The 27837-nt window shown below is 36.9% G+C and overlaps 2 protein-coding genes across 4 annotated transcripts; both read left to right on the forward strand.

The window, feature by feature from the left end:
* Window positions 1-231: 231 nt before the first annotated feature.
* Window positions 232-15063, forward strand: LOC114359066 (hemicentin-1-like). 2 transcript variants are annotated; one of them, XM_028313326.1, is made up of 25 exons: window positions 232-515; window positions 848-1077; window positions 2026-2148; window positions 3568-3657; window positions 4537-4665; window positions 5003-5168; window positions 5770-5954; window positions 6029-6110; window positions 6297-6454; window positions 6530-6701; window positions 6776-7024; window positions 7112-7184; window positions 7264-7460; window positions 7783-7954; window positions 8128-8222; window positions 8396-8552; window positions 8879-9006; window positions 9286-9426; window positions 10431-10568; window positions 10656-10768; window positions 10846-11079; window positions 11997-12168; window positions 12247-12923; window positions 13392-13571; window positions 14733-15063. In XM_028313326.1, exons 1-25 carry the CDS (start codon window positions 296-298, stop codon window positions 15009-15011), a joined length of 4560 nt encoding a protein of 1519 aa, XP_028169127.1. In that variant the 5' UTR covers window positions 232-295; the 3' UTR covers window positions 15012-15063. The 2 variants fall into 2 exon arrangements, with proteins under 2 accessions (XP_028169127.1, XP_028169119.1); XM_028313318.1 differs by lacking the exons at window positions 848-1077; window positions 2026-2148 and adding exons at window positions 2314-2543; window positions 3170-3292.
* A 670-nt stretch (window positions 15064-15733) lies between these two features.
* On the forward strand, window positions 15734-27381 carry LOC114359174 (hemicentin-2-like). Of its 2 annotated transcripts, XM_028313460.1 has the most exons (24): window positions 15734-15988; window positions 16063-16298; window positions 16839-16961; window positions 17164-17253; window positions 17331-17462; window positions 17612-17780; window positions 18856-19037; window positions 19402-19480; window positions 19742-19899; window positions 19979-20150; window positions 20383-20628; window positions 20897-21039; window positions 21295-21466; window positions 22391-22639; window positions 22709-22781; window positions 22999-23192; window positions 23395-23566; window positions 23720-23814; window positions 24252-24420; window positions 24850-24974; window positions 25222-25359; window positions 25942-26076; window positions 26748-26860; window positions 27216-27381. In XM_028313460.1, exons 1-24 carry the CDS (start codon window positions 15745-15747, stop codon window positions 27351-27353), a joined length of 3747 nt encoding a protein of 1248 aa, XP_028169261.1. In that variant the 5' UTR covers window positions 15734-15744; the 3' UTR covers window positions 27354-27381. The 2 variants fall into 2 exon arrangements, with proteins under 2 accessions (XP_028169261.1, XP_028169268.1); XM_028313467.1 differs by lacking the exon at window positions 16063-16298.
* The last annotated feature ends 456 nt before the right edge of the window (window positions 27382-27837 follow it).

Genomic DNA, 27837 nt, shown 5'->3' on the forward strand with positions numbered 1-27837 from the left:
GAGTATTTAATTACAATGATAATGAAAAGGTATCCACTCGGCATGGTGTATGGTGGTGTAGCATCTCAGTTAGCATTTTTACTCCGTTAACCAATCGGATCATCATCTACATTGAAAGCAAACTGATAACAGTAAAAACAACGAAGTAAATAAAATGTGTGCGACTACCTTTATTATGATGACGACGGTCACTTGATATGATTTGATTATTAATGTTTATTATAAGACGCAACTTTAGCTGGCTCAGTATTGTTTTTCACTCGCGATGATACGGTCCCAACTGTAATATTTAATAATGAATTACTTTAGAGGATATTATTTTTTATTGTTAATAATTCAATTAACAGTAGGACAAAAAGAAAAAAGCAGTCTTACGTTCGTGATAGACGATACAGGGTCTATGTCCAATGACATAGAGCAAGTGAAACATGGAGTCAAGCTTGTATTCGATACGGTGTTAAGTTCGAATCGTTCACAGATAGACAATTTCATATTGGTTACGTTCAACGACCCTGGTGAGTTTTTACTTTCATCATCTTTTTATCTTATACTAACATTGTTTTTCTTAGCTCTGATTAAATTATAGGCAGGTTTGTAGTCAGATTTAAGGTTATTAGAAACAAATATATTATTTTTAACTAATAAACCCGAATAACATTGACTCCGACCTGAAGCTATGTTTAATAGTGATTTGTGTACCTATCCTAATATCTAGGATATAAAGTCATTCTAATATTCCAAAGATATTTGAAAAAAATCGATTTTCTATTAGCTCAGACTGTACCTACAGTCCTACATGAAAAAAACAAGGTTATAGTGCATGACAACTTACTATGATGCATTTTAGGTACGCAGCTTCGAACTGTGACAAAAAATGAAGATGAATTTAAAAGGGCTCTCGAGTCCATATACGTGAACGGTGGTGGCGATTGCCCTGAATTGTCCATGGCGGGCATCGAACTGGCGCTCACTCAGAGTCTTCCAGGTTCCAACCTGTATGTGCTTACTGACGCATCTGCCAAGGATCTAGACTTGCTTGACAAGGTCAAGAACTTGGCTAGCAAGAAATTCGCTCAGGTAATTCAATAACTTTAATTATCAGAAATGAGGAGATCCGTAAACGAACTAAAGTCGCTGACATAGCCCGACCGATTAGCAAGCTGAAGTGGCAATGGGCAGGGCACATAGTACGCAGAACTGACGGCCGATGGGGCAGCAAGGTTCTGGAATGGAGGCTGCGTACCGGAAAACGTAGCGTAGGACGTCCTGTGGGTGGACCGATCACATCATAAAGGTAGCAGGGAAGCGCTGGACGCAGACCACCAATTGATCAACATGGAAAATATTGGGGGAGGCCTGAGTTCAGCAGTGAACGTCCTATGGCTGAAATAATGATGATGATGATGAATTATATGGGTCACAACATATTATTATCATTAATTTTGCCTTGACTATTAATGATGGTTGTGTACGGACGACAGCACATCAAGTTCAACGTCGTCTTATCTCGTAGTAATACAGGCTATTTTGCAACAAATAATATGTCAGTGGAAGGGAAAAAATGCTAAAGCGCCATTTGGCCCATATGACGCTTTAGCATTTTTTCCTTTCTACTGACGGTAAAGTCAGATTTGCTGTCAACTGTGCTTACTTAACATAAAAATAATTACGTCTTACAACCCGATCGAGCTAGCTGCGTACCTCGCTGGAATGCAACTCTCCCTGGCACTTACCCGTACACGTCCCCGTGTTTGCTCCGTGCGTACCAGAGCGTCGATGTGACGTCACGGCTGCCAAATGCGAGTTTTCCAGCGACTTGGCCCACTTTTGGCCCGACGTGGACCAAGCTAAAAGTGAGCCAAGTTGCAGGAAGACTCCCAGGTGCGCAGTTAACTCGATCGGGTTGCAATCTTGCAATGCAAGTTTTGTCCCTTAGTTTTTAATTTTAACCTGCATAAGTAGTTAAGACAAAGTTACGTACATATTAAAAAGTCATATTAAAAAGTCGCTTTTATTACATTGCAGGTGGTATTCCTTTTAACTGGTAGATGCGGTAGTGACGACGACCCGGGGTACCAAGCGTACCACAAACTATCTGATGCTACTAACGGACAAGTCTTTCACATGACCAAGGACAATGTTGGAAAGGTTGTAATACTTGAAAATAAACGTAGACTACTAATAAGTTACTTATACTTTCAACCTTTCGATCGTATTAAANGATTTTCTATTAGCTCAGACTGTACCTACAGTCCTACATGAAAAAAACGAGGTTATAGTGCATGACAACTTACTAATAATGATACATTTTAGGTACGCAGCTTCGAACTGTGACAAAAAATGAAGAAGAATTTAAAAAGGCTCTCGAGTCCATATACGTGAACGGTGGTGGCGATTGCCCTGAATTGTCCATGGCGGGCATCGAACTGGCGCTCACACAGAGTCTTCCCGGCTCCAACCTGTATGTGCTTACTGACGCATCTGCCAAGGATTTAGACTTGCTTGACAGGGTCAAGAACTTGGCTAGCAAGAAATTCGCTCAGGTAATTCAAGTTTTGTTTGACCAAATCATGATGGTTGTGTACAGACGACAGGACATCAAGCTAAACACAGTGGTGTCTTATGTCATTGTAATACAGGCTATTTTGCAACAACTATGAAGGTATTTATGGTTTGATGTGTTGTCAACTGTGCTTACTTAACATAAAAATAAATAAATAAATAACACTGAAAAAATGTTTGGTTACTGCTTACACAACAAAAGTGACCACCGAACTAAGTGTTAACTATAACCAAACTAAGTCTAGCTCACTACAGAATTATTTGTTTAATTTACACAACATTTTGTTCCTCATAACCAGGTGTTCCGTGGTCACTTTTGTTGTGTAAGCAGTAACCAAACATTTTTTTCAGTGAACTCTCCCTGGTACTTATCCGTACACCACCTCCCCGTGTTCGCTCCGTGCGTACCATCGATGTGACGTCACGGTTGCCAAATGCGAGTTTTCCAGCGACTTGGTCCACTTTTGGCCCGACGTGGACCAAGCTAAAAGTGAGCCAAGACACCTGGGAGCGCAGTTAACTCGATCGGATTGCAAGTTTTGTCCCTTAGTTTTTAACCCAAAGTTAGGTACGTACATATTAAAAAGTCACTTTTATTACATTGCAGGTGGTATTCCTTTTAACTGGTAGATGCGGTAGCGACGACGACCCGGGGTACCAAGCGTACCACAAGCTATCTGATGCTACTAATGGACAAGTCTTTCACATGACCAAGGACAATGTTGGAAAGGTTGTAATACTTGAAAATAAACGTAGACTACTAATGAGTTACTTATACTTTCAACCTTATGTTTAAGTAATATTTGAGAATTACACATACAGACCTTAATTAAAATATTGAAATGTGTAGCTAATAATTATAATGCCACACTACAGCACGCCAGCACCATAAATCGTCACTACCTGTTAAAATGAAGGTTATTAGATATTTTGCATGAAAATTTTGTGATCCCTCAATACGTTTTTAACTAAAGAGCTTAAGTTTTGTTTTGAAATATTTTCCAGATTTTGGCCTACGTAGCGGAGACAGTATCTAGTCGAAAAACAGTAGTCACCAAAACGACATTCCCTCCAGGCTACGATCACGATTTGACAGTAAGTTTTAGATTAATAACATGCTAAGTCCTCGTTTAGGTAATATTTTTTTTATTCACAACGAGTTAGCTCTTGGCCTGTATCTCACCTGATGGTAAGTGACGATCAGGTCGAAGGTGGAAGCGAGCTTCACCCAGAATCCTCAACCACGGTGGAACTGGTTACCTTACCTCTAACTGCCGGAACACAACAATGCTGTTAATATTGTTGTGTAAATGTATCAATTCAGCATCAGACGCGTAAAAGCGCTTTCCAAAAGTCAATTTGCAGAAAATAAACGACTTTTAGGCACCAGCACAAATGCTACTTTTAGCATCGGCGATTGACGATGCAGTATCACAATTTCATCTCATGTATCAGTATCGCGTATTTTAGTGACTCTATCGATGCAGCATCGCGATTTCGTGACTGTGTCAAAAGTTTCATCTGTGCTATGGTTTTTAGACTGAATTATGACTGATAGAGTAAAATTTTAACTCCCTCCCCTCCTCCTCTATAATTTAGCAGAGGAAATGAATGATTTGGTTTAAACTATCCCGATGGACGTCGTATCAGGCGACTAAGGGAGAAAATACTAATAAGACTCCGCAACCCGTTTGGGCAACGTGGAAAGTGCAGGCCAAATCTTCCATTACTTAGAAATAAGAATATGTGGGGTGGAGGACACGTACCGGAAAGCGCAGCGTAGGACGTCCACCCACTAGGTGGACCGACGACCTCATAAAGGTAGCAGGAAGGCGCTGGATGCAGGCCGCTACCAACCGGTCATTGTGGAAATCATTGGGGAGGCGTAATATCCTGCAATGGACGTACTATGGCTGAAATGTTGATGATGATGATGATGAATCATTTGTAAATAAACCAATCACAACTTTACAGATTCCAGTTGATGCTGATATGAAAGATGTGGTGATCGCTGGGTCGGGAACAGAACCTAAAATTGACATAACCGCCCCTGACGGCAGTAAGCCCCATACAGAGAAACTTGTAGATATACCAGAAGTTATTGTAAGTACTCATTTTAATCACGTTAAGTACTCGGCTTGAAGGCAATAATTTATTTGATCGAATGAAAAATTAATAACAATGACATCTTAATAAAATTTAGGTACCTTATCACAAGAAGTATTCTATCATAAGGTTGGCTGAAATCTTCTTTCACTTTAAATCGTTATCACCGTAGTTATATGTATTTATAAATCTGATGACCTCATAAATGTAGCAGGAAGGCGCTGGATGCAGGCCGCTACCAACCAGGCATTATGGAAATCATTGGGGGAGGCCTATGTCCAGCAGTGGCCGGCTATGGCTGAGATGATAAATGATGATAATATTTACCCTTCAGTCAGTGAAAATAAAAGACACCACGCCCGGCAACTACACAGCCAAGGTGGGCAGTAAGTCGGAGACCAGTGTGGTGATCACTGCCACCACCACCATCCAATTCAAGCACGGGTTCTCTCTTGCCGAGCCTTCCTCCATCGAAGGCACTGCTATCCAGCCGTTACCAGGTATAACTGCTATTTCTGATAAGATTGAATATTATTCTATTAATCAGGAATGTACTACTAACTACATACTAATATGCTACCAACCGGTCACTATGTACATCATTGGGGGAAGACTATATTCAGCAGTGAACGTCTTATGATGATGATTCTATTAATTTTATAAACAGCGTACGAGTATATCCAAAACAATTTGTTTCAATAACAATAGAACTTGTGTCTGTTCCTTTAGATAAATGATCTTTAGTGATTTGTAGTGCACAAAACAATTCTAATTTTGTAATGTAAAGAAAGATAGCTAACAGGAGATCAGACCTTTTGATTCATCCGTTAAATATTCATTATATTAAAAACTAGCTTTCCGCCCGCGGCTTCGCCTGCGTGGACTACATTATTATAGCCTATAGTGGATCCGCCTATTTTTTTTACAAAATAAAATTTGATGAAAGATTTTTCAAAAACGGTCCAGTTGTTTTTGAGCCTATTCATTACAACATTTACAACCAAACAAACAAACAAACTGTCTAACGTTTTAATCTGTCTAATTGTAAGGAGAATTGAAGTAACTTAGAATGTCATGGTCATAGAAATTAATTATTTTCAGATAAAGAGTCCCATTTATCAATAAAATTGATAACCGATGATGATGGTGCAGTTCTAAACACAGTTGTGTTGTCAGACCTCGAAGAGCATGATATTGTCGAAATGCCACTTATGTTAATTGATGAAAAGCAAAAATTCTATACCACCAATCTATTTGTACCCCCTAACACCACCTTCAAAATAACGGTAAGAAAACTTTTAAAACTTTGATTGTATTTAGTGAAAAATCTTATAAATATAATAGACTTGAATATTTCCAGGTCAAAGGTTACGACACGAAAAGTAAAGCTCCATTTAAAAGAACAAGTCCTACGCCAATAGAACCGCAAAACCCTATTTTAGGTAAAATTACTATCCTAAATAATTCTTCGTTTGCAATGTCCGTTTATAAATTAAGTGGTTCCACATTACCTGCTAAGCTTGCTTTTGCGAGACCCTAATTAAGTACTTATGAGTTTCAGCAAATGGTTAACAGGTTAAAACTATGTCAATTATTTGGAAAAATTTAAATTGGTTAAATTTTTGTAGTGAGACCTGAAGATAGGGCGCCTACAGTAAAAATCGAAGGAGGCCTCATTATCAATGCAGAATATAATCAACCATTGAAAATATCATGCAAAATAAATGGATTCCCTAAACCTGATGCAGTTTGGTCCCATAGTGATGGATCAGTATTGACGTCAGATGTAAGTAGCGAATATTTATTATTATCACTTTATTTCACTTTTTGTGGTGATTTAATTATTATCCTTGCTTTTCAGTACACAATATTAGAAGTGCCGTATGATTTCATTAACATATTGGCGATAGATACAGTGAGAAGTAATGATTCTTACACATGCAAAGCTGTTAATATGCATGGAGAAGCTTCACAAACAGTAGAAGTTAAGACAATCAAGAAAGATGTGTTTGAAGTTATTGAATCACCTAAAGGTAATAAATAACCGTCTCAAAATTCTTGCAATAATTTCTGACTGGAATCTTGACTGTGAATTTTAACATTTTAGACACTACAATAAAGTATAGAAACACGGGACAAGTAACGTGTAAAATAAATGCCGAACCGCCAGCCGAAATTAAATGGCTTCACAAAGGCAAGGAAATAATACCTGATGGGTACATCGACATATCACCTGATGGTTCTGTTCTAACTATCAAGGACATGAGAAAGCATCTAAGTGGAACGTTTGCTTGTAAAGCTAAGTCTGGTATCCATGACGAAGAATTCATTTTTAACATCAACATTTCTGGATTTGGTAAGACCTTTTTGGAAATAGTCTATTTTGCCTTGACGGTAATAGTACTAATAATAGTACCTACTAATAATATTAATTTGTATTTAGATCGTCCCAAAATTGAAAAGGTGGCATTTGAAACGAGCAGTGGAATAGGAGAAGATGCGGAAATCAGATGCAGGTTAACATTTTCCTGTTTAAAATTTATAGAAATTTTAATTATAATAATGCAATAAACTTAAAGAGTCATAATATTTTAGAATCCTGGAAGGAGAACCAGCACCACAGATAACCTGGTTTCATCTTTCTCTGTACACGCAATATTTTGATAAATTAAATGATACTGGTGAAGTTATTAAACTACCCAACGTTAATGAAGAAAATGCTGGGTTCTATCGGTGCATAGCCACCAATGACGCCGGTCGTGATCACCATCTAATAGAACTTACCGTTGAGTGTAAGTAAATTAGTTGTATCAGCTTTATAACTAGGCTCTTTGGAACTATTTTTGCTTGATTTTTTTTTCAGTTCTGCATGATCTTTTAGGCGTAATTTTCTTGACTCTATAAAAATATTTAGGGTCAATTTCACTACTTGTTGAAAAAGTCTCTGATAGCGAACCTATGAATCTTTGAAATATTCTTGGTTTCGGATCTTTAACAGATTTTTACTGGTAAACAATTTGTTAGATAAATATTTTTTCAGATGACTTTTATGAAGAATGGGTGAAACTAGCCCTTTGCCAATTAAAAGTGAAACCAAATATGTATCCATTTCAGATCCGCCAACTGTTAGCGTCGATAAAACGTATGTCAGAGCGAGAGAAGGTGCAAAAACCACACTCAAATGTCACGCCAAAGGAGCTCCGGAGCCTCGCGTGGAGTGGTTCCTGAATGGAGTGAAGATTATCAGCGATAGGAACCATCACATCTACAGAGATAACAGCTTAAAGTATGTATTTCAGTTAAAACACGTTAAATAGTGAATGGAATCAGTCTCCCGGCAAGCGAAAGGTCGTTGGTTCCATTCATGCCTTAGGCAGTTCGATTTTTTCTGGTTACTTATAATGTAGATAGGTGACTCTTAACGCCAGAGAATTTTAATTATAATTATTATTTTTTTAGGTTTACAGGTTCAAAAGATAATGTAGGACGCTTTACTTGTGCGGCAAAAAACCACTTAGGATCAAATAATAAAAGCATAACCGTCGATTATTTAGGTGAGATTTATGAATAGATTCGATTAGTATTTTTTTCTTACAAACCAATCGAATTAACTGCGTACCTAGCCGTGACGTCACACTGACGCTCTGGTACAGACGGGGTACGCAGTTAGTTCGAACGGGTTAAATTGTTGGTATTTGGACCATTTAAAAAAAATTCTTGCTTTTAGTCCCAGTGAGCATTTATTCTCCAGAAGAGAGTACATTTGAGGTGAGACAAGGTGATAACCTTCAGTTACCGTGTAGAGCCAGCGGTTACCCACAACCGAAGTTGACGTGGCTGTTCTTCAATTCAGTTGACAAGGAGCCAGAGCCTAAGAAAATGATGTAAATATAAAATTTATTTTCATAGCTGTTGTTTTAAATATATTTCTGTAAAACTTTAAAGAAATAGGCAATGGCATGGACTAATATCTCTCCATTGGTCAGAAAGCATTATTTATTTATTTATTTTATTTTATTTATTATTCATTATTGAGCAATTACATATTTGATCCAAATAGCGTCCTAAATCCTCTTTAGGTTTGGTTTTTCTTTTTGCATTTCTAAAAGTAGGCTTAATATTATTTTACAAAAATTTGCATGCTGGCATGGAAATTATTACGTGAATCTTTGTGGTACTTTAAGTTATGAGCTTGTATACATCATTGCAGGCCGACTGACTCGTCAGGTCAAATAATAGATCTTAGGAACATAAGGTCGACCAATGATGGATACTATACTTGTATAGCAAGAAACGTGGAGAGTTCAGCCAATTTCACGTACCAAGTCAAAGTGATGGGTACGTAGTGATTGTGTTTTCTCATACACTAAAACACATACAGGGTGATTTTGCAAACAGTTGCCAAATAACTTTATCCTAATTATTAATCGGGGTATTTTTCGAAAAATAACCCGCGCAGCGGAAAAAATAATGAAATATGATGTTTTTTTTTGTTTTCTTTACGTAAATCGATTACATTACTGATTCTGAATCGCTCCTAATTTGGCAGCTGTTTACATAATCAGTAGAAGAAGTTTAAAGTAAGTATAAGTAATAACTGATCGATGGTTTTTGCAGTACCACCCAGAATTGAAAGAGCAGCAACGAACACGTTTACAGGAGTTGTTGATGATTTGATAATGAGGCTGCCCTGTAAAGCTTCAGGGTACCCCAAGCCCGAGGTCACATGGTCCAGAGGGGGACTCAACGTTGCCTCAGGTATGAAGAAATAAAAAAGATTAAGTCTTTTTGTAAATATAATTTTGGGCCTTTTCAAGGCGAGCGTGAATAGGCACTCACAAGGCAGATATACAGGGTGGAATTTTGTAATGCCACCTGGAGGGAAAGTACCCTTAATACTGAAGAGAGAAAATTTTACTCAAAGAAAACATTCCTTTATTTTTAAAAATAAAGAGAACTGCATTCAAGGATTTTCGAACATTTTTCGAAAATTTACCACCATACCATACAATTTTCTGTAAATAATTACAATAATTTAAGATTTCATGGTTTTCCTTTCATTTAATTTATCAAGTTTGTTTGAGAGATTTCATCCATATACATAACCCTAACGATCGATGCAATAAAAATACATCGTGTAATTTTGAACACATTTTAGTTGGTTCGATTCCCGACTGTAGCAAGCAAATTTTTGAAAATCTTTGAATGCAGTTCTATTTCTGATCAAAAATAAAGGAATGTTTTCTTTGAGTAAAATTTTCTATCTACAGTATTAAGAGTACTTTCCCTTCAGGTGGCATTACAATATTCCACCCTTTATACCATCCTAGACTGCATCCCGCTTAACATCAGGTGCGATTGTCAAATACCTGCCTTGTTATGCATAAAAAAAAACAATCTAAGATTACTGGTAGTTCCCAAACTAGCTAATCCTGTCTCTTGGGAACATTGATCGTGAGTTACAAATTAATCTTTCAAAAGTGGATCCAGAGTTTAAATAAGAACTTTATTATTTTCTACTTTTTCTCAATCGTAAAACAAAATGGTAGATGACTGAATTTTACAATATGACCTCAACCGTTTCACGAATGTTGTTTGTGATCATAGTGAATCAAAGACACTGAATAATCATGATCTCTTATCTTATATGGTAGATGACTGAATTTTACAATATGACCTCAACCGTTTCACGAATGTTGTTTGTGATCATAGTGAATCAAAGACACTGAATAATCATGATCTCTTATCTTATATGGTTGCAGGTTCAGAATGGTACGACATAGAGGAAGATGGAACATTGGTCATAAAGAATCTGGATAGGAAGTCTGCTGGCACCTATGTTTGCACTGCCCAGAATTCCTTAGGCTCTGCTATTCAAGCGTTATACGTCAATATAAAAGGTATGTCTTCCATGTTACTATTCTTAAGTATTTCAAATAACTCCATTCACAAGTACACAAATTTTATAAGACTTTTTTATGTTTCAGATTATCCTGATGAAAAAACTCCATCCAAAACTATTTCTTTAGAAGAAGGGGAGTCGGATGAAATAGAATGTGATATCCCTCATACAATAATAGACACAGTTCGTTGGTTCAAGGTTTGAAAGCAAATAGTTAATCACTTTTGTTATTATTGATAATTCAAGTTATTTATGGTTAAATTATAATACTTCAGGACAGAAGACCAATAGGTTTGGGTGAGACGAGAAAACTGGAGGATATCAAAGTAACTGATGCAGGCATTTATACATGCCGTGTCAGTAATTTTAATGGCGCTGATTCTGAAAGCATAAGGGTTGTTGTTGGATACAAACCAGTGTTTGAATCGGAAGTGGAAACAGTTATCAATTTTAGTGAGGGAATGCCAGCCGTATTAAACTGCGAAGCCAGGGGAGAGCCTGAGCCACAGGTATTTGTTTGTATGTTACGAAATGAAAAATATTGTTTTAAAAGGTCTAGTGCTTATTAACTCAGTATGTATTGTGTCTGAGGTGTGGGAGCGGCACAAGATGGTGTATTTGATACGTCAGCGAGACTATGCTCTGTCACGTCATATTATGTCAATGTCACCCCTCCCACGCCCCTCCCATATACAGGGTGGAATTTTGTAATGCCACCAGGAGGGAAGGTACTCTTAATATTGTAGATAGAATTTTTTTCTCAAAGAAAACATTCCTTTATTTTTGAAAAGAAATAAAACTGCATTCAAAGATTTCCAAAAATTTGCTTGCCACACCCGGCATTCGAACATAACTAAAATCTGTTAAAATTACACCCTGTATTTTTATTGCATCGATCGTTAGGGTTAAGTAAAAGGATGAAATCTCTCTAACAAACTTGATAAATCAAATTAAAGGAATTTAACCATGAAATCTTAAATTATTTTAATTGGGTACAGGAAATTGTATGGTATGGTAGAGAATTTTCGAAAAAAATTCGAAAATCCTTGAATGCAGTTCTCTTTCTTTTCAAAAATAAAGGAATGTTTTCTTTCAGTAAAATTTTCTATCTACAGTATTAAGAGTACTTTACCTCCAGGTGGCATTACAAAATTCCACCCTGTATAAGGCACTGACTGAGTTAAACGTTAGACGTAGTAACTTATTAGTAGTCTGTGACTACACCTAAAGCCTTGATCACACGTACCAAGTAAACGGGCGAGACAGTGCTCTCGGCCGAGTACTCGGTGCGAGAGAACATTACGCCGAGTGCTCGGCCGAGCGCTCGAGTATGTGACTCGCTCACCCTACTGTCTCGCCCGTTTACTCGGTACGTGTGATCAAGGCTTTATAGTCGTGGATTTATAACGTGTCTATACATTTTTAGGTAACATGGCTATTTGATGGCGAAGATATCGAAAACAATAATTCATTGGAAATAGTGTTGTCGATGGATAGATACAATTTAGTGATGACATTCGATAAAAGAGGGGAATACACGTGTGTCGTATCCAACCACTTTGGGAGCATAAATCGGACGTTTGAAGTATTTTCAAAAGGTGCGTTGCATTTTACTTTATTGCTTCATCATAACATTGCAAAAAATACGATTTTTAATGATGTGCTTTAAATTTTAGATTGTTTATTAAGCATTCAAGACGACTTATTAAATAAACAACCACTCATGATTGATGAAGATACCATGAAACTAGCTGAATTCGAAAACAACAATGGAGTACTGCGCATTCCATCCAAAAAGCGTTTGTCATTATATTGCCCTAGTGGTTTTGAAATTATTCCTGAGAAAAAAATATCAGTCATTTGTGAACGAGAGACTAATTTCCTGGTCAATGGACACCTATATGAATATACAGATTTAAATTGCCAGGAAGAAATCCAGCCCAAAATAAGAAATACTGGAAGACGTTGCAACTCTGGCAATTCTGAAGTGATCAAAATAGGTTACGAATTTCCGGATGATTTCCAAGAAGTATACGAAGTTTGTATTGACAAGGATTATAATGTACCAGTGTATGCTAAGCAGAGAATCCAAAGATCACTAGCTGATAAGGAATTGAAAGGTCCCATGTGGGAAAGCGATTCGTTCCCATTGGAATTCGATGAATTGTATTGGTGTGATACTCAGATCAATGCTGTATCGTCTCTTCTTCGAAGATGGTTCCACGAAACAGATAGGTGTTGCTTCGATAGAAGACAGCTGGTGAATTCCCGTGATCTCTCCGGGGGATTGCCCCAAAAAGCTGCATTGACTTATCTAAACGTTGTCCCGCATTGGAGTACTTGTAATACAAAGGTATGAATGTCGATTTATACAGGGTGTGGTTTTGTAAAACAACGGCCATCTCAGGGGTGGTAGTATACATACACGACACTGATGCCAAAAAAAATACATTAAATTTTCATGGAAAAATCTATGAAATCAGGAAAATGGTATTATTACAAGGGCGACAGCTATCGGTCAGTCCCCCCGCTCTCCCGGGGCGCGGCCGCATGTGCTCGGTGGTGTAGCGGGGTACGCGGGGTTGGTGCGGGCGGTAACAAGCACCATCTCGAACGTCTTAGGAAAAGTTTAAACAAGGTTTTTTACTAATAAAGTAATAGTAAAATCTTTATTTATATTTTTCTTGTAATTACCCCTGAGATGGGTGTTGTATTACAAAACCACAGCCTTTATTAATAGAGAGGTCGGGTTTTTAATTTTTANACTTTTTAATTGTAAATTTTGTTGGGAACAGTATTTGTACGTAATTTAATTTTTTAGAACTGGGATGAACTAGAACGACGGGTGAGGGATTTGGCCAAGTCTTCATACGACAACATGATGGTATGGACAGGCACTTCTGGGCAGCTTACCCTGAATAATGCCCTGAAGGACCCTGAAAACATAATTCTTCGCGATACTCGCACAGGCCAGATACCTGTGCCAAAGTATTTGTGGAAGGTGAGTTAGTCGGACTCATGCAAACTCATTATTAATTTAGTAGAGTTCTTTCTAAAACCGACCAAAATATGCACTTTATATAAAGACCCTTCTATGGATAGAAGAACCATGGTCCCATGGAAGTCAACAACGTACGCGTATTTTTTACAAAATTATTGTTAAATTTTCTTCTATGGTTCAGTTAAAAGCTAGTTTGTTCTGTTTTAAGCAGTGGATGTCCTGTGGCTGAAATGATGATGATACAAAGATAATATTTATTTATTTATTTATTTAAACTTTTATGCCAAAATAAATTTGTACATAATGCACTAAAGCATTCTCGACCAGTTTACCAGTTTATAATAATGTGATTTCCATTATTTTTAACCCTCTTTAGGAAAACAGAAATCAAATAAATAATCACCTCGCTCGGTCGGCTTCGTGTTTGTTATTAGACTTAGTTTGTAACCGTCTCTTCAGAAATAACCTTTAACGTTTTGATAAGACAAGTTCTAGCATCACATAGGCCCGAGTTACTAACAGTAAACAACCGTCTTATTTGGAAAAATTTGTAGACGAATACCTAATAACAGCAAGATAAAAAAACTGTTTAGTTTCAGCCTTTAATTTAGTTAGTCAGTTGGTAAACTTGTATAATAATAGTAGAAAGATTAAAATGCTTGCGTTCTGTTATCTTTGGGAATACCAACCCTCAGAAGTGTTGGGTCAAATAAACATAGAGATTCGTCATAACGTATCGTGGGTTGATAAGTAGGCATATGACGTGTCTGGATATTCCATGCCTCTGGGAAACTAGATAATATTATATGGTTCAAACATTTATAAATACTTAATTGTCTAAGTTTCCAACTGAAGAATTAATTATTTTAATCGTTAGAAGCTTGAATGTTATTTAATCATCAAGCTATCGTTATTTTCACTTTATGAAAGAAGTGTCTTATCATCAATTTCACAACAATATTGAAGACTTAATATTTTTCTTAATAACTACATTTATTTTGTTCTTCTTTGCCTGGCCCATTCCCATTTCTTCCCATTCATCATGCGTCTCCAGACGGCTCGATCCTGAGACGTCTCTTTGTTGACTTAATTCAATATTTAGTTGATTTAAATAAAAATTTGTAAGAATGGCAAAGAATGCACATGTTTATCTTTTCATAGGTAATCCAAAATCAAGATGCAAGAACATCGCTAGCTGTGATCCAGCTTAACATCCCGGACTTGACGGTATCCAAGGCATATTCCCACATGCCTTGCAAGGACATCTGCCCGGACATAGAGTGGATGAGCGGGAACGTCTGGAGAGACCCTGCCAAGGGATACACCGTCTGCTGCAGTCTACCAGACTTCGAAACCACTTTTGGCTTCAAAGGCCTTTTCGGCACTGGCAACCACAAGGTCCTTAAGGAATCCGCCATGTGGGGAGAATATTCATATTAATTATTATTTTTTAATGTAATGGTTATTTAAAAATAAATACCTTTTAAATAGATCTTGCGTTGAATTATTTTATAGTACCTAATCAAGGTGACCGCATACCGGAAAACGCAGCGTGAGACGTCCACCTACAAGGTGGACCGACGGCATCGTAAAGGTAGCAGGGAAGCGCTGGACGCAGGCCGCTACCAATCGATCAACGTGGAAAGCATTGGGGGAGGCCTATGTTCAGCAGTGGACGTTCTGTGGCTGAAATGATGATGATGATGATGATGAATCAAGGTGAAGCTCATGGGAAGCACTTGGATGCGGGCAGCGCCGAAATCCGTGAGGCATTTGTCCAGTAGCAGCATTGGTTGAAACGAACGACCGAACCGAACCTAACGCCCGCATTCACAAACATTACTATGAGGTCTCACAGTAGGCGTGGACGCACAGGGTGACATAATTATAAACCAATCACAGAGCTCTATTCAACCCTGTGCGTTCACTTAAGCAAGCATCGTTTGTGAATACGGGCGTAAATCAATTACCTAACTGAATTTTTGCTGGATAACTTCGAGATGCTGATATTTTACTATTAATCACTAACAGCGTGCTTATTTAATTATTTCAATTTAGTTATGGTTTTGCCATATTTACAATATCGGCAATTATTATCTTGAGGTCATTGTAAGAGATTTCCTGTTTTAAATTAAAATGCTCACTTCAGTTGTGTTTGAGGCCCAGCATTGTAATGTATCAGAAAAGTAGTGTAATAATGACTCTAAATAATTTATTTTATTTTGTGCTAGTGTTCATACCCTTGACAACAGGAGAAATGGAAAAGGGTAGTCTGACGTTCGTGATTGATAATACTCAATCTATGCAACGTGATATTGATCAAGTGAAGTATGGTGTGGAACTTATATTCAATGCTGTAACTAATTCAGTGGAGTCTCCGGTAGAAGACGTTATATTAATAGCGTTTAACGACTTACGTAAGTAAAATAAAGTTACAAATTTTATAGAATAATAAAATATTCAACAAATCTAATTGTGTTACACATTTTAGCGACTCAGGTAGATATGTTAACTAGAACAAAAGATCCATTTATATTCAAAGCAAAACTCTCAGGAATCATTGCGGATGGAGGTGATGATTGTCCAGAGAGTTCTATGTCGGGAATAAAGCTTGGTCTAAAAGAAGGTCTGCCTGGATCGTTTTTGTATGTGTTCACTGATGATGAGGCCAAAGACCACGACTTGTTGGATGATGTGCAAAGTCTTGCTATAAAGAAATATACTCAGGTATTTATCAGTATTCTTAAGCAATTGACAAAAAATACTTATTTATTAGGTATACTATATTTATTGACGTTATCATTAATAGATAAGTCAATAGATCTTCTCAACTTGATCTTATTAATCAACAAACAATGGTTTACCAGATGCATTTCAGTGGTTTTTATATAATTATACATTATTTTGATTCAGAAAGTATGAACACGGTTAAATTCAGATATTTAGAGATTTTTGGACATTAATGGTATAATATTATACCGTACCTGTGAAGCATCGAATCATATTTCTTCAAAGATAGAAATAAATAAATATTATTTATTTAAGAGATATTTAATAAATTATACATGTCATAACCTAAAAGAAGTATGATTCAGATTCGGTACTTCAGAGGGAACGTTGTGCTGTGGGTATGATTGAGTCATGCTAGAAACCTATAGCTATGGCTTCATCACCATCACCATCAGAATAATGAGTTACACAATGAAAGATATACAAAAGAAGAATAAAGATGTTACTGAGTTCTAACTTTTGAATCTTATGTTTTAGGTGGTGTTTATTTTAACTCATAACAAATGCGGTAGAAGAAGCAAGACATTTAATGAATATCATAAACTGGCAAATGCTACTTCTGGTGCAGTGTTTTATATGGACAAAGAATACATCAAAGAGGTACGTAGACGATATTATAGGGAATAGGGTTTTCACGATTCATGAGTAAGTGAAAGGACTAATTTTTTTTTTGCTTAGTTTGTCTTATTCATCATCATCGTCATCATTTCAGCCATATGTTGTAATGTTATTTGATATTTAACTTTACTGTGTTGCTAGTCTCGTCTTAATAATTTTGATGAAAATATACTTTTGTTACCAGATTTTAAATTTAATGGAAGATACAGTTAAATCCAGGCAAACGGAAATTTTGTCTAAATCATTACCTCCGGGATATGGACACAATGTAACGGTAAGTTCTATTGTAATCTTTAGTCTGTGAGTTCACGAAGTCTTTTTTTCGTCTAAAAATTCGTTTTTTTATTACAGATTCCCATCGATTCAGCCATGAAAGATTCAAGGCTTACAAGCATTGGAACTCATCCTGAAATTACGGATCTTACAGCGCCCGATGGCTCGAAGCCAGAAGTAAAAACAATTGTTGATATCCCTAGCGTCACGGTAAGTATTGTTACATTATTTTATAACATTATACTTAATTATATTAAGGTTTCATAATGTTTCTTATGTACTATATTGTACTATTATTAAATATCCTTTTGTTTTCGATTGCTACATTGAAGAATTTTTTATAAAAAATGTCTTTTCAGTCAATAAAAGTATTTAACATCAGTATGGCGGGTAACTATACAGCAACTGTAGGAAGTGAGTCTGCCACAAAATTTATATGCACGGCCACAAGTAAAATAAATTTTAAATATGGCTTCTCTCCTGTTGAGCCAACCACTATGGAGGATACAGTGACTCTGCCAATAGCTGGTGAGTTATAATTTCATAAATCCATAATGTTATTGAGTACTAGCTTTCCGCAAGCGGCTTCGCCCACGTGGTCTCCGAAAAACCCAAATATTTTACGGAACCCTATTTTTTCCATAATAAAATATAGCCTATGTTACTCGTGGATAATGTTGCTTTCGAATGGTGAAAGAATTTTTAAAAACGGTCCAATAGTTTTTGAGCCTATTCATTACAACCAAACAAACAAACAAAGTTTTCCTCTTTATAATATTAGTGTAGATTAGGGTGGGGATGGGCGCCGGAACACACTCTGGGGGCAAAATACTGCCCCCAGCCGCCGCAAAAGCCTAAGTAGGTGCCACAGAATGGCATGGCGGCTAACCTCATGGAGGTGGACACGGAGCGGAGGTGTCCGCCTTCTAACGATGAGGCCCGAAGTTTGGAGAGAGGGCGTCCTATTAGGACGCCTGAAGGGAGAGGCTGCGGCCGTAGCGTGGGGGCACGCACCTGAACATTTCGTTTGACTAGCGGTGTGCCCTACTAAGCGCGACCAGAAGGACCCGACTGGTTTTTAGTGGGTAGGCCCCCTGCTCTTCTAGCAGGGAGAGCCCCATATAACCCATCCCCCCCCCCCCTCCCCCCGAGCCATTGGGTATGCAACTCAATGCATTTTCAAGTCGAAAAAAAAATTTTTTTTGTCCTTTGTCCAGCAGTGAAGGCCTTTGTTTGTTTCAGCTAAATGACGTCAATTAGCATGCTAAAAAACATGAAATTCGGATGTATAATACCTAACCTTGTTTAGTAGATAATGAGTACCCACTAAAATTGCAAATGAATTGTTTTTAATTGCAATCGTTTTATCAACGACACTAAAGGTTATCTCTAATTCAACTGTTTCCTACCACGAAAGAAGCTTAGGCCTTGTACTAAACGGAATACTGTTAAAATGTGCAGTAGGTATAGGTAATGTCCAAGGGTAAACCCTCTATTTGCCTGTGGTAAATTAGAGAGAACCTTTTTCCTGCAGTGGAGACTAAATAACCTGATGATGATGATGATAATGATCATGATGATGATGATGAAATTTTGTTTTTAGATGCAAAATCTCATATAAGCGTGCAGATTTTCACGGAAGAGGCATATGTTCCCAGCCAAATAATTTTAACCAATGACGAAGGCGCGACAATTGGAAATCTTCCGTTAAAATTAATTAATGCGAAAGAAAATATTTATATCACTGACAAAATGGTTCCTCAAAAAGGATTATTTAAAATCGGTGTAAGTATTACGAATTTGTGTAAAATTATTTTACACGCAAAAGAGCAAAAATTGAGAGCTTGTTTTCTTTTGCGATATTAAAATAAATGTAGTAACTTAATAGAGTAGCATTCCTAATTACAATAAAGACCTACCTACAGTCAAGATTGAATTTTATTGAAGCCCGTCCGTGAATGGATTTGATAATAATCAATCGCTGGCTAAATCAATGCTAGAGTTTGTGTTCGTTTCGCTATCTGTATTGTTACACGGCTAGAAGCCACTTTAAAATTGGTCAAGCTGTCATTTACGAGTATGATCTGATCTGATCTGTATTGAAGCTGTATTTCAATGCTCAAGTTTATTGCTTCCATTTATGTTGCAGGTGTTTGGATATCATAACGAAAGTAAGACCAATATTACTCGAGTAAGTAATACATTTATCGAAGTACAAAAGATTTCAGGTAAGTATGTTATTATCGGAATAGGTACCTGACTTAGAATTACCTCCTAAAAATCTTATTTAGGTGATTACAATCATTTACAAAAGAAATAGAAAAAACCTACTGATATAATACCTACCATTCTCAAATAAATTAATGTAAAGCACTTAGATACTATGCTAACTGGTATAATATTTATAATTGAAACAGTGAAGTGTTGTTGTGAAAAAATAAATAAATAAAATTCTGATATTAATTACATTATTATTATAATTTTTGCAGAATCACCCAAAAGTATGTCTCCAGACATGGAGATTGATAAAGGGAATGAAATAAAAGTCAAATATAACGACGCTATAAAACTAGTATGTACTGTCGAAGCATATCCCAAACCAGAGATAACATGGCAAGATGAAGATGGTATTATACTACCTACAGAAGTAAGTTGAGATTTATTATTTTGGTCTTGTAACATAGAAATAATTTGCAAAAAAGTTCTTCAATTTATTGATATTTTAGGTATTACCTTTTATGCTACCATATAGCTACAAGGCAGAATTAGAAATAGATAAAGTTACTATGACTAAAACCTATAAATGTTCAGCTAAAAACTCAGAAGGCGATATCAGTCGTAAAATAAAAGTGGAAACTGAGAGAACTCAATACCTGGATATATTGGAAGAACCTGTAGGTAATTGCATTGCAATATTATTCATTAATATTTTGTTCTATGATGCATTTTTAGACATAGAATAAAGTTTTCTAGAAGGAACACTTACAACAAACCGCTTACATAATTTAAATAATATTTTATCCGATTTACCTGCTTTATTTGGCTTAAAATTAACAACCATTTAACGATTTTGAGAATCACCTCAATTAACTTTATTCATCAAAATTTTGTTTCCCGTTTATTTTCACAGACACTAATGTAATCTACAAGAATAGTGCCAAAATTAATTGTAAAGTTGATGCACTACCACCTGCTACCATAACTTGGTATGGAAATGGAGAAATCCTAAAAACTAACGAGTTTTTTGACGTAACGGACGCAGAAGTTCTCACTATCAAGAAAATGATGCCGTATTTGATAGGAAGCTATTCCTGCAAAGCGACTAATGGATTAGAATCAAAGGATTTGTCATTCAAACTATCTCTAACAGGAACTAGTGAGTAAGAATTAATAACTTTTAAACCTAACTTGATTAACATAACTTTTTAGGCAGTCATAGAGCTGATAAAATTACAAACTTAAATAATGCCATTTCTTGTACAGAAAGTAGAAAAGTATCAGAGCAGTGGTATCATGATGGTGATTTATAGCGCTTTAAACTTGTAACGGTTTTAAACCTATAAATGTGTTACTACGTATGTTGATTATAATGGCGATTTTGGATCCCTATTTTACACAATTTGTGGTAAATTACCTATTTTTAGAACCGAGCACATCGATCATGGGACCTCCAAAGGTAAATGCGAAATATAACAAGCCGTTATTCTTGCGGTGTCAAGTAGAAGGGTACCCGAAACCTGATATTACTTGGATAAATGAAAAAACAGAAGTGGGAATAAGATCTGCCGTAAGTAATATCTTTAAATATTAAACTTAGTACAAAATTAAATGAAAGAGCTTCCTTCGTTGTGGATGAAAAAAGAAGTCTTCATCAACATTATTTCTAACTACATATGTAGGTATAAAGTATCCGCACCTATAACGCTTAATAATATTTTTGATCACACAAATGTGGTTATCATCTGGCAGTTTTCTTTTCAAAGTGTAGGTTTTCACCCAGGACAGACAGTTTCATTTCTAATAAATTACCCTTTTCCTTCAGCCAGTTGAAGTGCCAGCTCCATTTGACTATGGACAAGAAACGCAAATGGACAGAGCAAATGAAAATGCGACATACAAATGTATTGCTAAGAATGAATTTGGCGAGCACAGCTCTTCTGTGATAGTTGTGACTATACCTAAAGATTATTTTGATGTAGAAGAAGCACCTAAAGGTAAGCAGTTAACTTTTCTGAAAGCTGCAGAAACAAAATATCTTTTTGTAATAGCATATTCAGATCATGCTTTGTAGGACTCTTCTCTAGTCAATTACCGTCTACAACATAAAGAACGCTTAAGAATGGTACCAAACAGTGTTAAATAAAGATGATTGTTTGACTACAGGACTCTTCCCAATTTACAATGCTGATCTTGTTGGGAATAAACCAATTCTACATGCACAATTTAATGTTATTTTAGATACTGCTATCAAGTTTGAAGAAGATNCTGTAAGTAATATCTTCAAATATTAAACTTAGTACCAAATTAAATAAAAGAAGTCTTCATCAAAATTATTTCTAACTACATTATAAAGTATCCGCCCCTATAACGCTTAATAATATTTTTGATCACATAAATGTGGTTTTCACCCAGAACAGAAGGGAGGAGGTCGCTAAAGTGTGGTTTCCTACAAAACTCTAGTGATATTCATTTTTTATAAATTACCCTTTTTCCTTCAGCCAGTTGAAGTGCCAGCTCCATTTGACTATGGACAAGAAATGCAAATGGACAGAGCAAATGAAAATGCGACATACAAATGTATTGCTAAGAATGAATTTGGCGAGCACAGCTCTTCTGTGATAGTTGTGACTATACCTAAAGATTATTTTGATGTAGAAGAGGCACCTAAAGGTAAGCAGTTGTCTTTTCTGAAAACTGCAAAAACAAAATATCTTTTTTTATTTGCATATTCAGGTAATAGTTGTAGGACTCTTCTCTAGTCAATTACCTTACCGTCTACAACATAAAGAACGCTTAAGAATGGTACCAAACAGTGTTAAATAAAGGTGATTGTTTGACTACAGGACTCTTCCAAATTCACAATGCTGATCTTGTTGGGAATAAACTAATTCTACATGCACAATTTAATGTTATTTTAGATACTGCTATCAAGTTTAAAGAAGATGGGCAAGTATTATGTAAGGTAGATGCCTATCCTCCAGCAAAGATTCAATGGAAGTTCAAGGGAAGGCCAATTGAAGAAAACGATCACTATAAGATTTCGTCGGATAGTACATCGTTAGTAATAAAGGACATGCAGCCGGATCTAGTAGGGGCTTACTTCTGCAGAGTGGACAATAAGAACCACTTTGAGAACTTTAAATTTGAAATCACTATCAGTGGAACAGGTAAAGTCTAATCTTGATCAGTAGGTGTATTTATGCGACCTAATAATAGATCTTTTATTCTTTGTACAGAGAGACCGCGAATAATGAAAATCAATAATGACGTACACATTGAAGAGGGATCTACGCTGGACATCGAATGCAGGTAAAAATTAAAGGATGATGCATGCAATGATCATCATAGGCAATGATGATGATGATAACAAAACCAAAAGATATATCTCTACAATATAAATCATATCATATTGTTTTTGATATTTATTACTTTTCTGACTCGAAATAAGTAAATCACATTAAAAACCTACATTATTTTCGCAAGCTACTCATATTAGTATTAAATTTCAAATTAAACATTTCCTTAGAATTATTAAAGGTATACCTCCACCGACATACACTTGGGCATTCAAACCAGATGGCGACGTATTTGGTGCAATGGAAGAGACTAGTAATAAAATTCATTTGGACGAAGTTTCTCGTTATGATTCTGGAGAGTACGTATGCACTGCCAGCAACGTCGCTGGAGATGACAAACATCACGTGTACTTGACTGTTGAATGTAGGTAAAGTATAGCAATTAATATTTACAAGAATTAGAGATAAGTACAGCCATGGGTAGTCGACCACTTGAAACTATGCTTTAGTCTTGGTAAATGTTTGACTGTCCTTTCAGAGCTACTCTATTTAGAAAATAGAACAGCTGTATCAATAGTCTAATAATATAGAAAGAAACTTTTGTTCTCCAATTTTACCCTTTTCAGTCCCACCAACCATAGAAGAAGAAAAAGGACCAGTAAACTCAAAGAAAGGCGATGAAACAAGTCTGAACTGCAAAGTTGAAGGTTTTCCGACACCGGAAGTAGTGTGGAGCTTAAATGGTGCACCCTTAATCGATGGTGGAGAGTATAAGATATTTCGGGATAACATGTTGAGGTCAGCAAATGTTTCAAATTTTTTTCATGTACCTACCTATGTTCGTTCGTTTCAGCCAAATGACGTCCACTGATGGCCAAAGGCCTTCCCCAAGGATTTCCACAATGACCGGCCCTGTCTTGACAAACGATTATGAAAGTTAAAATCTTACAGATTCTCCGCATCACTGTTAAACAATGGGGTATTTAAATGCAAAGCTACAAATAAGTATGGCACAGCCGAAATTGAAATCAAAGTTGAGTATTACGGTAAGTTTTTTAATGGTCATATACAGGGTGTTAGGTAAATGGGTATATGAGCCGACACTAGCCCATGTTAACATGGTCATATAAATGGTATAGTGAAGTCAGAAAATTGATATCTTCATTTTAATTATTTTATAAAATTTATTTTGTATGAATATTAAAAAAAAATGATGATATCAAATTTCTGACTTCACCAAACCATTTATATGACCATGTTAACATGGGCTAGTGTCGGCTCATATACCCATTTACCTAACACCCTGTATAAACATATATCTCTTTTGACATTTTGATTTAAAAAATGAACTATATAGGTAGTGGTGTTCGCAAATTCTTACGAATGAATATTTTTATTCGCCTTTTCATCAGAATTTTTCAAATAATAAATTGAGATTTTATGAGTTAAAACAAGCAAGGTGTATTATTTTGAACTTTTATAGAGGAACCAGAATTCGTAATTCCTGAATACACTTCCCTTAACACGTATGTTGGTGAGAAAGAAAAAATACGTTGTGAAGCTACCGGTTACCCTGAGCCTACCCTTACCTGGATCTTCATCAGCTCTGAGGACCTGGCTCCAGGAAGTAAAGTGAAAGAAGTTATCCTAAGGTATGAAGTTAAGCATGTTTTTGGGAAGAAGATGTTCCTGGGATGGTAATATGGTAGACTGATCGCAACTAGCATTACAGACAAAACGTGTTTTATGGCAACCTATCTCTAATGAGAGCGTATGAACCATCTTATAGGCCAGCAACGAACCTGTAACGCCCCTGGGACTGCGGGTGTCTATGGGCGACGGTAATCACTTACCATCAGGTGATCCGTCTGCACGTTTGCCTCTTGTCACTTAAAAAAAAAGAATACTCGTAAATTACTAAAGCTGAGTTGCACCACCTTATTTTAACCGTAACATTGTTATATAACCGCTGCTTTTTGTATGGACTTTGTCAGATTTTTGTCGTTAGTCAAAATTAAAGTAAGATGGTGCAACTTCGCCTAAAAGTCGCGAACTATAATACTTTTTTTTTCATTTTGCAGGACTGTGAAGTCTCCTGACGAATATGTATTCAAACGGATAAGGGCAAATCAAGCTGGACAATACATTTGTTTAGCTAGCAACGGAAAAAGTGAAAAAAGGTTGCTGTTTGAAGTCGACGTTAAACGTAAGATCTTGCTTTAAATATCAATAAAGTACCATTACCACTTAGGTCACTCACTAGGTAGACCGACGACCTCATAAAAGTAGCAGGAAGGCGCTATATGCAGGCCTCTACCAACCGGACGATGTGGAAGTCATTGGGAGAGGCCTATGTTAAGCAGTGGACGTCCTGTGGCTGACATGATGATGATGATGAAATCTAAGTAGGTAGATGATACTAAAATAATACCGTTATAAAAATTATGTTTCAGAACCAGCTTACATAATTACTGCCTTAAGTAAGCCCATAAAAGCAGTCAAAGGGGACATAGTGAGGATTCCCTGCCAGGCTGAAGGAAAACCAAAGCCTATCATTACCTGGTCGACAAATGGGTACGAAATCCCTACAGGTATGTTTTTCTTCTTCATAAACTGCATATTACACACCAACGAGGATGGCCAGTGAATTATGTGGTGTTGTCTCTGCCAGAAGGGTGGAGGATAAATCCCGAAACCCGACGGTATGCGCCAGAGCCCAATGAGACGGAGCAACGAGTTATTTTCCTATTGAACATTCGTCTCTACGCCTCCGTCCCTAGGTTTATAGCTCGCTCTACAAGTTCAAGTCCTTTATTAGTATGTAGGTAGGCCCTTTTGAACGTCCAAATATAGCTTTCCCTATCACCACTTCAGGACAATATTGGCTGGTGCCAAGAAGAAGCGGTGGAAGAAACTCACACCCGTATTCACAAACATCACTATGAGGTCTCACAGTGCGCGTGGACGCACACGAACCAACCACAGAGCCACGGACAGAGCTCTATTCAACGCTGTGCGTTTTATTTGCTGCTTCACTTAAGCAAGCAACGTTTGTGAATACGGGCGTCAGTCACTTCACAGACACTCGGACTTTTGTGTTTCTTCAGTTTTTGTGGGCATTTACAATATAGGTACATCTGATTCTNTGTACATCTGTTTCTATCCATTTACAGGTTACGATTCCTACACCCTGGACACAGATGGCGCTTTGATCATCAACGGAATCTCAGAGAGGGGTAGTTTTGTTTGTAAGGCTGACAACGAGCTTAGCTCCCCTCATGAGAAGGTATTTCAAGTAGACCTTGAAGGTAGGTAAAAATCATCATCATCATCATCATCTCAGCCATAGGACGTCCACAGCTGAACATAGGCCTCCCCCAATGCTTTCCATGTTGGCCATTGGTAGCGGCCTGCGTCCAGCGCCTTCCTGCTACCTTTATGATGTCGTCGGTAAATACTTTAGTATTTTTTTAGAACGATAACATTGCCTAAATTGGCTTATAGGCCCCATAAAGAAGCTCAAAGATGCACAACGTGCTATGGAAAGGGATGTGCGGTGTTTCTTTACGAGATTGAATAAGAAATCAGGAGATTCGAATCCGAACTAAAGTCGCTGACATAGCCCGGCGGATTAGCAAGCTGAAGTGTCAATGGACAAGGCACATAGTACGCAGAACTGACGGCCGATGGGGCAAGGTTCTGGAGTGGAGGCCACATAACTAAAAAAGCAGCGTGAGACACCCATAACGTGGACTGACGACCTCATAAATGTAGCAGGAAGGCGATGGATGGCCGCTATCAACCGTGCGATGTGGAAATCATTAGGTGAGGCCTATGTTCAGCAGTGGACGTCCTGCGGCTGAAATGATGAATGATGAGCGTGCGAGCTTGAGCAAAGTCGCGGGTAAAAGCTAGTTATATCAATGCAGGTATTATATTGACTTTGCACTTAGGTATACAATATTGTCTTCTTTTTCAGAATATCCAAGGGAAACTAAGATATTCTCTACGTTCAATTTCAATAACGGTGAGGCAGCGGTAGTCACCTGCCCTATTACTCGCTCGTTAGTCGATTCAGTTCGATGGTACAAGGTGGGTGTCCTATTTTATACCTAACTACCTGCTTAATAAAGTTAGAATAATCATTTAATTCCATTTCAAGACACTTATTTTATAACTCTCTCTCTCTCTCATACAAGTCTCTATCCAGAAGGATGTGTCCTACTCCAAAAAAATAAATTATTTAGGCTGGATTGCACCATCTTACTTTCACTTTGACAGACGTCAAAAATCTATCAAATTCCATACAAAAAAACACCGGTTATCGTTATAGTTACGGTCAAAGTTAGGTGGTGCAACTGAGCCTTATTAATTTTATTTCGATTTTCGACTGAAATAATCACTTTTACGTAGAAGGTAGTAACTTATTTTTAATATTATTTTACAGAACAGTAGAAAACAAGATTCAGAAGAGCTGAAATTCGACACAATTACTTACCTTGACGCTGGGGTTTACACGTGCCGAGTTTCGCATATCTCTACTATGAAGTCTGAATCTGCAAGTGTCCAAGTGACAGTTAAATAAAAAATAAAACACAAAAGCAATAAATAAATTAAAATACTTAATTGTATTTGTATTGTATTTTTAATATTACTTAAACAAAAATGTTTTATACTGCCTTGATATGAATAATAAATTTACTATGCGGTAGGTATAAGTAATTGCTAGCACGAAGTCAAACGGCGTTAGATTAAGATGAGATGAAAACACTCATTGATTGTAAAAGCAATAGTGTAAGGTATTCATTAAAATTACATAAAATATAGATACATAAAAAATAAATACATAATAACTTTTTTTCAACTGACTGGTATCTGAAACATTTTAGGACCGTAATATCCTTGAAAAGCCAATTTGAACTGTTGGATTGCTGTCCTGTGATTCGTTCGTTTCAGCTGAAAGACGTCCACTGCTAGATAAAGGCCTCCCCAAGGTTTTCCACAAAGACCGGTCCTGCGCCGCCCGCATCCAGGCACCTCCCGCGACCTTCACCAGATCGTCAGTACAC

Source organism: Ostrinia furnacalis, unplaced genomic scaffold (assembly GCF_004193835.3).
Source record: "Ostrinia furnacalis isolate ACB-3 unplaced genomic scaffold, ASM419383v2 OfSCF0312, whole genome shotgun sequence".
Taxonomy (NCBI): domain Eukaryota; kingdom Metazoa; phylum Arthropoda; class Insecta; order Lepidoptera; family Crambidae; genus Ostrinia; species Ostrinia furnacalis.